Source organism: Amblyraja radiata, chromosome 5, assembly GCF_010909765.2.
Source record: "Amblyraja radiata isolate CabotCenter1 chromosome 5, sAmbRad1.1.pri, whole genome shotgun sequence".
NCBI lineage: Eukaryota > Metazoa > Chordata > Chondrichthyes > Rajiformes > Rajidae > Amblyraja > Amblyraja radiata.
The window spans coordinates 66,917,342-66,931,748 of NC_045960.1; the positions used below are offsets into that span (position 1 = coordinate 66,917,342).

Consider the following 14,407-nt stretch of genomic DNA (forward strand, 5'->3'; position numbering starts at 1 on the left):
CGTCAACCGTGAGCTGGTGCATATAAAAGAGCTGACTGATGTGTTGTTCACCAGAGCTAGCTGCTTTCCTGTTTCCCCTATATAAAGCAAACAGCAGTGTGAAAAGGCACTGAATATTTTTCATGTGGCAGCATTCCATAAATTGTGGGCATCATTAACAGTTTTCATGATCTTTCAGCCCTGCTCAAAATGCCAAAACTTTCAAGTACTTAAAAGGATTCAATTGAAAGAATTTTCAGGTGAAATATCATCTACACAATCATAGAAGTTAAGACCAATTTCCCTTGCAGTATTCATATTCATTTTAACGTACTAAACATCTTGTATGTTACATGAAATTGAAAGGTTTGATGAAATCAGAATAACGTGTTAAATTAATTCAAATTATAGCATTATGCCAGTGTTTTCAGTATGAAGACAGGGATTTGATTTCACAAGAATTGTGTGGTGGTCTCTCCTCCAAATAGTGCCATGGCCAAATGCAACTACATAGCTAATAGTTGATGAAGGTGAGGTCATTCTGCTAGGGTACAAAAAAAGCTAGTCTGATGCACATTATATAACTTTATTCACAGATGTAAAAGCAAGAAATATTGGAAATGGCAGGTCAGGCTGTATTTGTGGAGAAGGAAATTGAGTTAATTTGAAACTTTAATATTTTTAAGTTAGTACTGTTTCTGTCACCTGAGACAATGCTGTCACCTGAGCTGTGTAATATCAGCTTTTCTTACTTTGCTTTCAAATTTCCAGCACTTGCAGTACTTTGCATTTGGATTACTACACAAGAGACCTTCTGAAACAGCAGGTGTTCAAGCAAAACTAGATGAAGTTAAGAGCAAAATAACATTGAATGTTGCTGTTACTTATATGAATAACCCAGCTCTGTTAGATTCTGGAACTAACATTTAGCTGGGTATTTGCAAATTCAGTTTTATACCGAAAAGGGAAAACAACATATTCCTCATTCATCAGCTAGTGGAGGGATCTGGGCTTGATGCCAATGCTGAAAAAAGGTAAACATGAACTTGCCAATCTAGAGAGGGACAGGTTAACATAAATCAATGAAATAACTTATTGTACTATCATTTCCTTTTGTCCTTAAATTCCAAATTGAAACAAAAGCATCCTATGTTAAATATTAAAGTGTGCAATAAAAGGTTGTGCAAAATATTTGCATTTAACCAGTTTTGACACAAAATCCTTATTTTCCTACTTTCAAAGAATTAAAAAAGTCCCAGTCAATTTATCGGATTCATTCATCATTGATCATTTTTTAAACTTAAAAAAACATAACGTATCACATTGAATGTTAAATAAAATCAATGGAATCTAAAGACTACGTCCTTGCAGTCATCTGTTTGGACTGTACTTGCTGCTGTGCTTCTCTGCTTCTCTTGGATCAAATCCAGGCAATAGGTAGATGCGGTAACAGTATTACAAAGAATACAGCAGGAAATGGAGGGAGAGCTTTGCAGTATAAACACTGCTTTGTGCAGTTGAAAGTGCCTGAATTTTCTCTGCTGACTGAAAGTGCATTCTCCCCTGCTGTGACACTTCCAATTATTCACTACTGAATTAATGCTCAATTGACCCGTTGGTCCTCTTGCCGCATTCTGTTTTCGCGCTGCAGATGTTAAAAAAAATACAGTACCTACATGATTTCAACATACAGTTCCAAGAATCTTTGATGATAAATGATAATATAATTTTTATCATCATTGGAGAAATTGTGTTTGAAGAACAAATTAGACGGTGATGTTTATCGATTTTCTCTGTCTCCATCATAGAGGACAGACTATCGACTGATTTCTACTATAAAATCGCTGACTCCCATATGTTCCTAAGATGAAGCTTTCCAATCTAGGACATCTAAAATGTCCTCTTTCTTTAGAAAACGTGGGATATGGTGTAATTCATTGCTCTAAATCTTGATGTTGCTATTTTCATAAAGTAAGGAAAGAAAATAAAATGTTTTTCAAAATTTGCAAACTGATAAACTAGTGAAACATGTCTAAGAAAGAACTGCAGATGCTGGTAATATCAAAGGTAGATACAAAATGCTGGAGTAACTCAGCGGGTGAGGCAGCATCAATGGAGAGAAGGAATGAGCGATGTTTCGGGTCGACCCGAAATCGCCCATTCCTTCTCTCCATAGATGCTGCCTCACCCGCTGAGTTACTCCAGCATTTTGTGTCTAGTTAGTGAAACACATTGCTATCAAAATGTATCTTAAACATGTGGTGAATAAACACTGCATCCAGATCTCAATTCACGCTTCTATATAAATTCTGTGCCAGGAAGTTCAGCAGTATCAACAGTTATATACTGTAAATGCCTGGGATTTAAGTGTCTTCCTTGTACAAAGTAACTGCTTCCTGAGTTTGAATAACATAATCTTGGGATTCTGATTCAACAAATTATCTGGATTAATTAAATACTTTGAACTACAAGGTCAGAGAATTAATGACTCAGCAACCTGGATAGATGCAATCTCCTGCAGATAACTTTTCTCCTCCGCCTTCCATTAGTTTGTATATTGTGCATGACTAATGCTCACTCTCAGGAAAATGCTCAGGACTAAAGCTAGAAACAGCTGGTTTGTGCAGGAGGCTTAAGATCAGGATAGAATCCTTCAGCACCTAGCACGCCCAACCCAATTGAGTTCACAACATTAGAAACAATTCTCGAAAGCACTAAACACATGCAAATTTGTTACAACAAATAGTCAAAATTACTAACTAATTTGCCAGCAGTAGGTCCCTTCAAATGGTGCATTCAGATTTAGACTGTTATTTGCTTGGAGTGAACATTTCTGGCAGATTACGCTCTGCTGCACTGATGAATGGATGCCTGGTTCAAGTTAATCCCATTGCATGCACACATATAGCCCGTTTTGTATCTACAGTGATGAGTGGCTCATGATTCTGGAATCTGAGCGCAATGGCAATTAATGAAGAAAAATGCAGGTCAAGAGAAGTACAAGAATCAACTTGGATAGGCATTTACACCTGAAGTATGTGGCTCTCAACTGTTGCCATTGGATGGATGCAAAACAGCATTGTTTGAATCAGAATGACAAGTACTGTTCAAGCCAAGTTCAAGTCCCACATTCTTCCATGAAAAACACAACTTAAAACACATTAACTGCTGCTTGTGACTTCATTAGCTCAGCCTAGCTTCAAAAATGCCTACAAAATAGTAGTGATCAGTTTCCAAAATGAATTCTTGATCCTGAATTTCTTGTATATTTCTTCACTCCAGGTTCAGTTTAAAATGTTTAAGAAGGAACTGCAGATGCTGGAAAATCGAAGGTACACAAAAATGCTGGAGAAACTCAGCGGGTGCAGCAGCATCTATGGAGCGAAGGAAATAGGCAACGTTTCGGGCCTGTCTGAAGAAGGGTTTCGGCCCGAAACGTTGCCTATTTCCTTCGCTCCAAAGATGCTGCTGCAACCGCTGAGTTTCTCCAGCATTTTTGTCTACCTTCTGTTTAAAATGTAATGTTTCTTTTCATTCATGTTCCTTGGACTTTTCATTTCCAAGGATCAAAATGTATAACCGAGAATTCATCGACATTGGACACTTTACTTTCTTTTTGTAGAAACATAATTATTTTAGATGTTCAGCATTTTGTTTATTATATAGAAGGAGAAGCTGCCATTTTGGCAGCAACATGGTGCTGTAGTTTGATGCAGTCTTTTATGAAATAAGAATACGTCTTCTCAACATCTAACTTCCAAGGTCTTTTTTACCATGATGCTTATCATCTGTGGTACGACATTGCACATTCTTTAATTCAATTCCAGACGTTTTTCCAGATGTTACTATTTCCTTTGGTGAACGGTGCTGTGTTGTCCTTGATCCCTAAGGATTGCCGTGACATCTTTTTGCCTGATAGTATTCTGGGAAAGTGATCTAATTACGTTGTAATATAAATCCTACCACTTTTCCCAGTTGAAAAGGCCTACTTACACAGCTGCACATCTCAGTTTGTAAAACTCCACTTGAGATCATTAATGAGCAAACCATACTTACTTGTCACATAGACTGATCAGAAAGGGGAGTTGAAGCAAGATAAAATATATTTTTAAATTCTTGCCAAAACTCTTCTCCAGCATTGTTCCCATAAATTTGATGATGACGATGTCTTGAAATAAAGCGTGCATCCTCAATAAAGCAAACCACCATCATTTAAAACAAATTACAAACGTTGGTCCAAAATTAGAAATGAAGACATTGTGGATGTCTAAACAGGTATACAAAGTTAGGGGAATGCTTGCTGCAGTCCATGCAAACTTAGCACGGAACATATTTAATATAATTATAATTTGAACTGTGTATAACTTACATAATTTAAACATTTTTTTATGATGCTAAAATATTCAATATTTTATATTTTGGTCAATAAAGATTTATCGAGTGGTATATGTTTTGATTTAAATTGTGTTTCTTTTTTTAGATTCTGAGGAAAACACATCTACAGAGTCAGGAAAAGCTGAGGTAATGAATCTTTTAACCTATATATGGGAATGTTACTTCCTTTTGCAGGATGCCAAGGCATTCCAGGTGTTTTGTCAAACCTTTCAAACAGAGGGAAGCTTATCCCATATCTCATGCAGAGTTGTACTGCACATGAGATATTTTACCAAAAAAATCTACAAAATAATGATGTGATGGAGCACCAATCAAATGAAGCAATCTCTGTGTTGATTTCATGAGTAATTAAAAAAAAAATCTTAAACCCTTTGTTGAATTCTGGAAGCATTCATCAGCTTTATAATAACTTCTGCATTTCTCTGATACATATGTCAGGGCATATGTCCATATAAATCTGTTACTTGTATTTGGATATTATTTACCTTTTTTGTTGATATGAAATCTGAAACCTGTGATCATGCATTTTACTGCAATTTATTTATTTGCCGCTTCTGTGTAAAGCATCCCATATTTGATCATAAATAGGAATGTCCGTGCATATATGAAAACTGTGTTACAAGCTTGTTCTTCAAATCATAATAAGGATCAAAGAGTTGGGTATTAAATGTGATATTTTTTTCACTGGTGCCAATGAGTTATTGTGGCCAGCGTTTGCAGAGCCCCATACATTTGAATGGGGTCACTGGTCTTGATTGAAAAATGAAGTCTTGGGTAAGTGATTTTTTTTTGTGCTTAATCTTAACTTTTTCAATTGTACTTCATTGCCTTTTGAAATAAATGTATATTTCTTAACTTTTTAAAATAAAACAATCAGTAAAATTCTCGAGCTGTTTTAAGTGTTTCTCAGCATCTTAGGCATTTATGAGCAATTTAAATGACCTGTGTCAGCAGGGAGTAAGAGCAGTGTGTCTTGGAGCTTGATTGGACAGTGGCCTAGCGAGTGAACAGGGAGAGGGGGCCTAACCAGACTGTTGAGCTATAAAGTGAAAGAAGGGTGGTACTGCATTCATAAAATGCATACACTCCTTTACAAGGTAGCTGGATCAAAATGATCAGAAAGTTACTAACAGAAGTGAACATTCGGCATTCGAAACTCAAATACGCATTTTACACAAAACAAATGCTAATCTTGATACCTGAGAAATCCCAACAAAATCCCATCACTTATGAAGTCTTTCTTTAATGTAGAAACAGATTTAACTTAATTTCTATTTTTTCAGTGGCAGTTCAAAAAAATCAAAGAAACTTCACATCTTATTCAAATATCCATGCCAAACAAGTGGGCTAATACAGTTTCAGAGCAGTCAAAAATTCTTGGTAACCAGCTGTAATTTGATTGGCACTTTCAGTTTCTTCCACTAAGAAACTGGTAATTCCACACTCATGCTCACTCATTGTTAATGTGGTACTGAAAGAAGATGTAAATGAAAGATCAGTAATATCTTTATACTTCCTAATATTGTCAACAAAATGTATCCTTTCCAGCAGGGAATAAGGGGGCGAAATCGTGGCCAATCAGGGTGGGAAAATAGCCTGCGTCAGAGGCCAAGTCAGCGAATAACCTTCCAAGCTGGCGATCCCTATTATATCAGTAAGCGGAAACGAGATGAGTGGCTGGCTAAATGGAAGAAAGAGGTAAGTTCATTTTATGAATAAAAGATCATTAGGAGAGCATCAAAAATCCCAGCTCTTACACTAATTCAGCAAGTATTTCAACAAAGTTTATCAATGGCAATTTGACATTTGTACTTTAACTCGTGTTCACAGAGAGAAGAGAGAGATGACAATCTTCACATCTCCTGTGAAAAAATAATTAACTAGGTTTAAAAGATACTGACACAATCAAATGAGTTCAAAAACATATATTTTCTCTCATGGTTTTCCACTAAATTAATATTGTATAATTATCCTTCCTACTGTATTTTGGAATTCTATCCACAAATGTACTCAATCGATAGTGCAACTTTCTGGTGACTTTGCAGAGATGCTCTACTTCCTAGTGCTGTAGAAAAGTGTGATGCCAGTGAATATTAATGTGAGGTATTTTGCAAAATGGGTTGAGTATATTGATCTAACGGCATTAATAAGGTTTTTCACAACACAAGGATGGAAAATTCAATGGTATATGAGACGTTCTAACCTTCTAACCTTCTGATAAAATGTGGAAAATATGTATATTCTAATTATTTGCATACTTCCTTTGATGCCAACTGTACAGTGGAAATCAAGAAGAAATACATCTCATTTGGCTGTCATTTACAACATAACAGCGATGTGTAAAAAATAGCAATCAGCAAGTAGATAGCGGACGTATTAGGTTGTATTTTTAACCTTCATAGCTTTTGTATTTGCATCTTGATTTCACCATATGGCAAACACTGCATAAATCTGGATGGACGTAACTTACATCATGTTGAATCTGTGGAGTTACTGTTGTGTCCTGATAAGAGTTAACACACTATTGTTTTTTCAGATACAGCTTCCTGTGTTTTATTTATGATATGATACGATACCATAGATCTTTATTTATCCCAGGAGGGAAATTGATCTGTCAACACTCATATAACAGAAGAGACATGAAACATGAAATGATTGGGGATGTACAAAGATTGGGGGGGGGGGGGGGGGCAGTCTATCTCACAACAGAAGGGGGAGGAGTTGTACAGTTTGATAACCACAGGGAAAAAGGATCTCCTGTGGCGTTCTATACTGCATCTTAGTGGAACCAGTCTGTTGCTGAAGGTAGACACAAAAAGCTGGAGTAACTCAGCAGGACAGGCAGAATCTCTGGAGAGAAGGAATGGGTGATGTTTCAGATCGAGACCCTTCTTCAGACCCTTGTGTCTATCTTCGGTTTAAACCAGCATCTGCGGTTCTTTCTTACACACTGTTGCTGAAGGTACCTCCATAGGTTGACCAGTGTGTCATATCAGTAATTAAAAAACCCCAAAGTTAACTGTTTCCTGGAACTTGACAGCAAAACAAATGTCGACAATTATGTGGGTAAAATGCCATGGAATGACTCAAAGTAGGTATACTGTCCCCGATTATTCCACTGGTTGTCCACAACCAAGTTTGGATGAATAGAAATTTCCACCAATTAAATATTAGGATGAGCAAAGCCTTTGCTTTTGGATCCTGATGCAAACTTCATTCCCCAGCCACCAAATCCAACTGGTGACTTGACAACTGCCTGAAATTGAGTTGTCCTAAATGGGCTTATCCGCTGTTGAATCTCTCCAATCTGTATTTTTGCCACTTATCCGCTGTTGAATCTCTCCAACTGTATTTTTGCCACTGGACAAATGTTCCAATGCCTCCTTCAATCTAGGGCTCTTTCAACCTGAAGTCTGCAAAAACGTTGCCATCTATATGTCAGCCCACACCATCCCATTCAACCACCACTTCTGTGCTGGCTATCCTCCAGAGGCTTCAGTAATATCTTGATTTTTTAATTCTCATTTTTATTTTTGGAAACCAACGATGATGTGATTCCTTCCCCTCTTTAAAATCTCAACCTTGATTCACTCCCAAGATATCTGAACTGCTCCAATTCTGGCCTCATCCTTGAATTTAGTTGCTCCACGATTCCTCCAATTACGTCACCTGCCCTGGCTTCTGATCTCTTGAGTTGGCATCCCAGAATTTTCTCCACCTCTAAAACCTTTCTCTCCATTTTTAAAACACACTTTAAAATACTGCTTTAAAACCAGGTTTTGGTCATGTGCTTTGGTAACATGTTTGTTTTGATAACACATCTGTGAAGTGCTTGGGGATATTTTGTTATGTGAAAGGCAATTGTGTGAATTTTAAGCAGGCATAAACTGTACCCAAGCTATTCCAATACAGTTATTGTGTTGGCATTTACCCACCGAGGTAGAAAGTAGCCCAGTGTGTTGTGTTTAATTGTCATGTCAAATCCAACCTGGCTAATTACCGTCTAATCAATCCATTCTCAATCTTCATCAAAGCGCTGAAAGGTGTCAAACAATGGTGTCTGTCCACAGTGACCTGCTTACTGATGCTGAATTTAGGTTTCGCTAGGATATCTTAGCTTCAAATGTCATCATAACTTGAACTAAGGAACTAATTTCCACAGTTGAGGTCAGAGTGGCTGCCCTCACAATGAGGGAGCATTTGATCAAGTGTGGCATCAAGGTGCTCTGATAAAACTGATGTCGCTTGGCATCAAGAAGAAATCATTCTAATTCATGGACTTAAAGGAAGTTGGTTTTGTCAGAGATCAATAATTGCAACCGTAGAGCATCACCAGAGGAGTTCCGCAGGATGTTGCCCAAGGCTCATCTTCAGCTGATTCATCGATGATCATCTTCGCATTATGTCAGAAATGGAAATGTTCCTTAAAGATTACACAATGCTCAATTCCATTTATAGCCCCTCAAAAATGAATTTGTCTATGCATGGGCAGAGCAAAATGTACATAACATTCAGCCATGACTTGATAAGTGGCAATTTACATTCATACCACAAGAAAGCCAGGCAATGCCATCTCCATCAAGAAGAGTCAAGTCACCTACCTTTTACATTCAGTGGTACTACCCTTGCCAAGGTGGCCATCATCAACATCCTCAGGATCACATTGACCGGAAACTCAATTGGACCAGCTGAATAAATACACTGGCTATAAGAGCGGGCCAGAAGCTGGGCATCGTTTTTCAAGTTACATATTTTGACACCCCAAATTCATTACCATCTGCAAAGCCAACTAGGGATGTCGAAGGATGAAAGATAAATAAATAAATATAACATTTACTATTCAATAAATGAATTAATAGAATGTCATATCCAATTAAGTAATAGAAGATCTTTGAACATTTCTCTGGTTCTTGGCAATTCATTGCTTGGCAGTCCCTGTTTCTTCGAGGTTCAAGCATTAAGAGAGATTCAGTTTTCCCATAAACATTATATAGTGGTATGTATTTCCTCTTCTGGGCCAAACATTTCCCAGAAACCTGTAAAAAAATATATATACTTGACATCTCTATTGTGGGAAAAAAGTCATGCAAAAAGTTGTTTACAATGTTAACCTGCACCTTACAAGGCTGAATTAGTTAGAGATACATTTTCTTCAAACCATAGGGTGCGCAGTAGCGCTGCTGGTAGAGCTGCTGCCTCACAGTGCTGGAGTTCTTAATTCGATCCTGACCTCGGGAGCTGTCTGTGTGGAGTTTGCACGTTCTTCCTGTGACTGCATGAGTTTACTCTGGGTGCTCCAGTTTCCTCCTGCATCCCAGACATACGGGTTTATAGGTTAATTGGCATCTGTAGATTATCCGTGGTGTATCACGAGTGGATGAGAAGGTGGAATAACATAGAACTTGTGTGAACGGGTGATCAATGGTCAGCATGGACTTAGTGGGCTGAGGAGCCTGTTTCAGTGCTGTATCTCTAAATTAACTAAAACGAAACATTGAGAACTAGGATAATTAAAACAGACTGTCAGGATTTAAATTTGAACTTTGAATGCAAAACCAGAACATCAAAGATCTCAAGTAAATTAAATGATTTTATTTCCATCAAGGAATTAAATAAAAAGCCCACTTATCTGGTAAGTAGATTAAGTAGATGTTTCTTTTTTAGAGTGGAAGAAAGGTCATTAAATTGTTTTGCAAGGAGAAGTTCCCTGAAGGGAGAATTCTTAATCCTAAGAATTGAGTAATACATATATCATAACTGCAAGGAGTGCAGCGACATACAGCTATATTAAAGTCCACAAATGACCATTGGGATTCTGAGCCATTGAATTTATAAAGGAAAATCAGCAGGCTACAGTTGCCAAGCTGTAAAAGTTCTGGGTGCCATGCGTGGAAGGAATAATCAAGAAAACGATATAGCAGCAGTCTATGAGATGGGTAAATAATTATGAAACGAAGTACTGGATTTCCCGGCAATGAGGATGCACCTCCATTTTGGGGAGAGTGAGAGAGAAAGAGAGAGAGAGACAGAGAGCCCGGGACGGAGCAGCTAGCCTTCCGCCAACCACCACCTCCATCAGTAGCTACCCGCCAAACGCCACCTCCATCAGTTGCGCCTGTGTCGAAGGACACCGGGGCTGGCTGGCGGCCGGTTCCGCTGCCCGGTCCCGGCGGCTGCTTGCAGCCACCCGAGCTACTTCCCTCCCGTGTGGTGGCTTCCCGCCCGGAGCGGGAAAGGAACTCTCTTCCCCCCCCCCAGTGGCGGCTGTCCATTTACAGCCACTTCCCACTTCACACAGTTCCAGGGTCGAAAGGCGTGGTAGGTTCCGCAGAGCAGTCGTTACGAGAGTGGCATTGCTCAGCCTCACCTTCGGCCTCCAAGATGCAGGTAAATTTTCAGGCCTTATTTTAGAGTAAAAAATAGCAGGAAATCCTTTTCAACTGGAAAGAAAAGAGCTCAAGGAATAAGGACTAGCAGAGGTTTCCTGAATTATGATTTTTTTCTTAGAGAAAAGCATCTGATTTCTCTTTCCATTCTTTAAATGTTACTCTTTGGTCTGTTACCATTCATTGGTAGAATTAACAAGCCCTTTCATTAATTTCATGGTGCTATAAATTTTTGTTGAAGTGATGTCAGTTTTTAGAAATGCAAGTTTCCACAGCTGTCTACAACAGGAGTCTAAAGCTACAGAGATTTTACTGGAACCAGCAGCCTGGAAGACCTGCTAAAATATATCTTCCTGACAGTCACATTTGTCAGTCCCAAAACATTTATATGTATCATGCAACCAGCTGTGTGGAATGCACACTTTCAGTAACTCAGGGACTAATGTGCACAAATATTAGACAGTTTCATGTGCCTTTGACTGATTACTTTTTGAGACCCAGGAATGTTTGTGTGGAAATTTTCATCAGGAAATTAAATAGGCATGGTTGAGTACAAATGGGACTTTCTATTCATTTCAAACTGACTTGCCTCAGGAACAAAAAAATACATTCTTGGCTTTCTTCCCTCTTTAAAACGACAGGGGAAAAAACGTTAATATTGGACAAAGAACATTTTGCCATTGTTTCAAATTAAGGGAGTTTTCAAGCCTTGGCTGTTGCAGAGCATGATGTTTTAACCTTCATTCGCCTTATCTAGTGTAGGACAGATTGATGTCATTATTCCGACATTTTATTCCCCTGCGTTCCCGCTGAAATGGAACATTCCACAACATGGGTAAATGTTCAACCCACGTTGCCTCTGCGTTTGACTCAAGAGCACATCAACATTAAATAACAAGCCGAAGCGCAGAGGATGCTTCTATATGTGTACATTCAGATGCTAAACTCAAAGTCATTGACAACTTATTCACTGAAGCAGAGCAGAGATTGGGCCTCACTCTTCACATCCTATGGGAAATCCCCTGATGATAAAGAGACCCTTGAAAACATGGAATACTTCCCATAGCTCAGGAGCCACTTCTCAGCAAAGGCAGATATGAATATTGTATTCACTAAAGTGCAATGGTACAGTCTTTACTCATCAGAGTAAAAGAATGTTTGAAGGTCAAGATTTAAAATCAGATTAAAAGCACTTGATTCCAAGATGGTGGTTATACCTCCCTTCTGTCACATGGACAACCTGCAGGGCACAAAGCACCAGAGAGGTACCACCACTGTTGTCTCTACAAAATCCTTCAAATCCACTGGCAGTTATAATTGTCTTTCCCAAACCAGCATCCTTGGGATTGATGCCTAATAACATTCATGGGCATGGGCATTCAACCTCTGGAGAATCCCATGTGAACTGAGAACAATTCTCAAGAATATTCTCAAAGCACCTGTGAAGCAGTTGTGAAAATCTCTGGCTCTTGAACACTCAAGAGAAGCATTTTGGATGGCATTGAGCACATCCTTCTTCACCTCCAGACCACGGGGAAACTCAACATAAACAGTGGGAGAAATCTCTCAAACTACACAACTGCCCACCCTGCCCTGTCAATAACTTCCTGCCTCATATGCATTTCGTTGTCTCTGTACTGTACACTGACAATGACAATTAAAATTGAATCTGATCTGAATCTGATATGTGAGAGAGTTTTCAGATGGAGCAGACAAAATGTGTGAGAAGCAACTACAGATGCTGGTTTAAACCGAAGATAGACACAAAAAGCTTGAGTAACTCAGTGGGACAGGCAGTATCTCTGGGAGAGAAGGAATGGGTGACGTTTCGGGTCGAGATCCTTCTTCAGAGTTTTCAGATCCTTTGTTGGCTTCGGCCACCTCAGAACCCACAGAAATTACTGCAAGTCTAAGCAAGTCATCCTCAATCATGAGAAACTCCCCACCATGATGAAGGAAAAAGAGGTCGGCAGCAAAAACAATTGAGAACAAAAAGAAACTTTGGCGGCAAAAACAAGGGGGCAGATTATTATCTCAATGGGGTTAGGTTAGGTAAGGGGGAGGTGCAGCGAGACCTGGGTGTCCTTGTACACCGGTCACTGAAAGTTGGCGTGCGGGTACAGCAGGCAGTGAAGAAAGCTAATGGAATGTTGGCCATCATAACAAGAGGATTTCAGTATAGGAGTAAAGAGGTTCGTCTGCAGTTGTATAGGGCTCTGGTGAGACCACATCTGGAGTATTCTATACAGTTTTGGTCTCCTAATTTGAGGAAGGACATACTTGTGATTGAAGCAGTAGGTTCACGAGATTGATCCCTGGGATGGTGGGACTGTCATGTGAGGAAAGATTGAAAAGACTAGGCTTGTATTCACTAGAGTTTAGAAGGATGAGGGGGATCTTATAGAAACATATAAAATTATAAAAGGACTGGACAAACTAGATGCAGGAAAAATGTTCCCAATGTTTGGTGAGCCCAGAACCAGGGGCCACAGTCTTAGAATAAAGGGGAGGCCATTTAAGACTGAGGTGAGAAAAACCTTTTCACCCAGAGAGTTGTGAATTTATAGAATTCCCTGCCACAGAGGGCAGTGGAGGCCAAGACACTGGATGGATTTAAGAGAGAGTTAGATAGAGCTCTAGGGGCTAGTGGAGTCAAGGGATATGGGGGGGGGGGGGGGGAAGGCAGGCACGAGTTATTGATAGGGGATGATCAGCCATGATCACAATGAATGGCGGTGCTGGCTTGAAGGGCCGAATGGCCTCCTCCTGCACCTATTTTTTATGTTTCTAGGTCATATTCCTTTGCGTGGATTAAAAGATGTGAAGCCTGGTCTGAACCTGCTTTCGGTGTCTGCGTTAGTGAGTTGTTAGTTCAGAGCGAGTGAGGCTGCTTGAACTCTTCTTCTCCGAGCATTGTGCCACCGCAGATCTATGGCAGAATGATTGGTCAGTTATGCCTCATGAGCATCTGCAGTGCACTCCAAACACAAAGATCAATGAAGAACAACACCTTGCATCTTTCATTCCCTGACCAGGCTCCTGACTGAATCTACAGTAAAGCACAACTGATCCTATCACGGCAGAAATTCAGTGACTATTCCCCAGATATTTTTGTGAGTTTTTTACCTAAAAATAAATATGACAAGTAATTGAGAGAAGCCAGACCCTCTCTTGATTAATCTATTACTCTTAAACGCAATTGCACAGCTGCAATGTCAGAGGAGTGGTCGTCTCTTGTGAATTGTGTGATTGAAATGCCATCGTTTCTTCCTGTGTTTGAACTTAAAAATGGAGTGTGAATTTCTCTTGGAATAAATTTGTATATCAGGTAGTACCATGGCCAAATTAAATACAGGAACTTTAACAAGAAGTCGTTGAAATCAAGTGGAGGCCAAGACACTGGATGTTGTTCCTGTTTTGAGATTTTTCAATGTTGCCACTCAATTGTATTTCTTTTCATGATCTATATGTAAGAAAGAAATTATAATTTTATAGCTAGCTATTAAGTATGGCTTCTCAGAAGGAAGAGACCTGGAAATGAAATTTCAAATCATGAATTATGATTGCAGAAGTTCTAGTAGAGAGCAGCCAAATGGATTAGGTGCATCTTTTATTATTCTTTTTTTTTAGAGAGTATAACTGCAGTT

At 39.1% G+C, this 14,407-nt stretch overlaps 1 protein-coding gene across 15 annotated transcripts in view; it reads left to right on the top strand.

The window, feature by feature from the left end:
* Positions 1-14,407, top strand: part of dnmt3a (DNA methyltransferase 3 alpha) — a 420,321-nt gene that overhangs the window by 261,273 nt on the left and 144,641 nt on the right. For 13 of the 15 annotated variants that reach the window (XM_033021452.1, XM_033021451.1, XM_033021454.1 and 10 more), the window contains 2 exons: positions 4,460-4,500; positions 5,923-6,072. In XM_033021452.1, coding sequence (XP_032877343.1) covers positions 4,460-4,500; positions 5,923-6,072 — 191 coding nt within the window. Of the gene's footprint in view, positions 1-4,459; positions 4,501-4,887; positions 5,149-5,922; positions 6,073-14,407 lie in introns of those variants that run through there. The other 2 variants (XM_033021453.1, XM_033021466.1) reach the window with 2 other exon arrangements.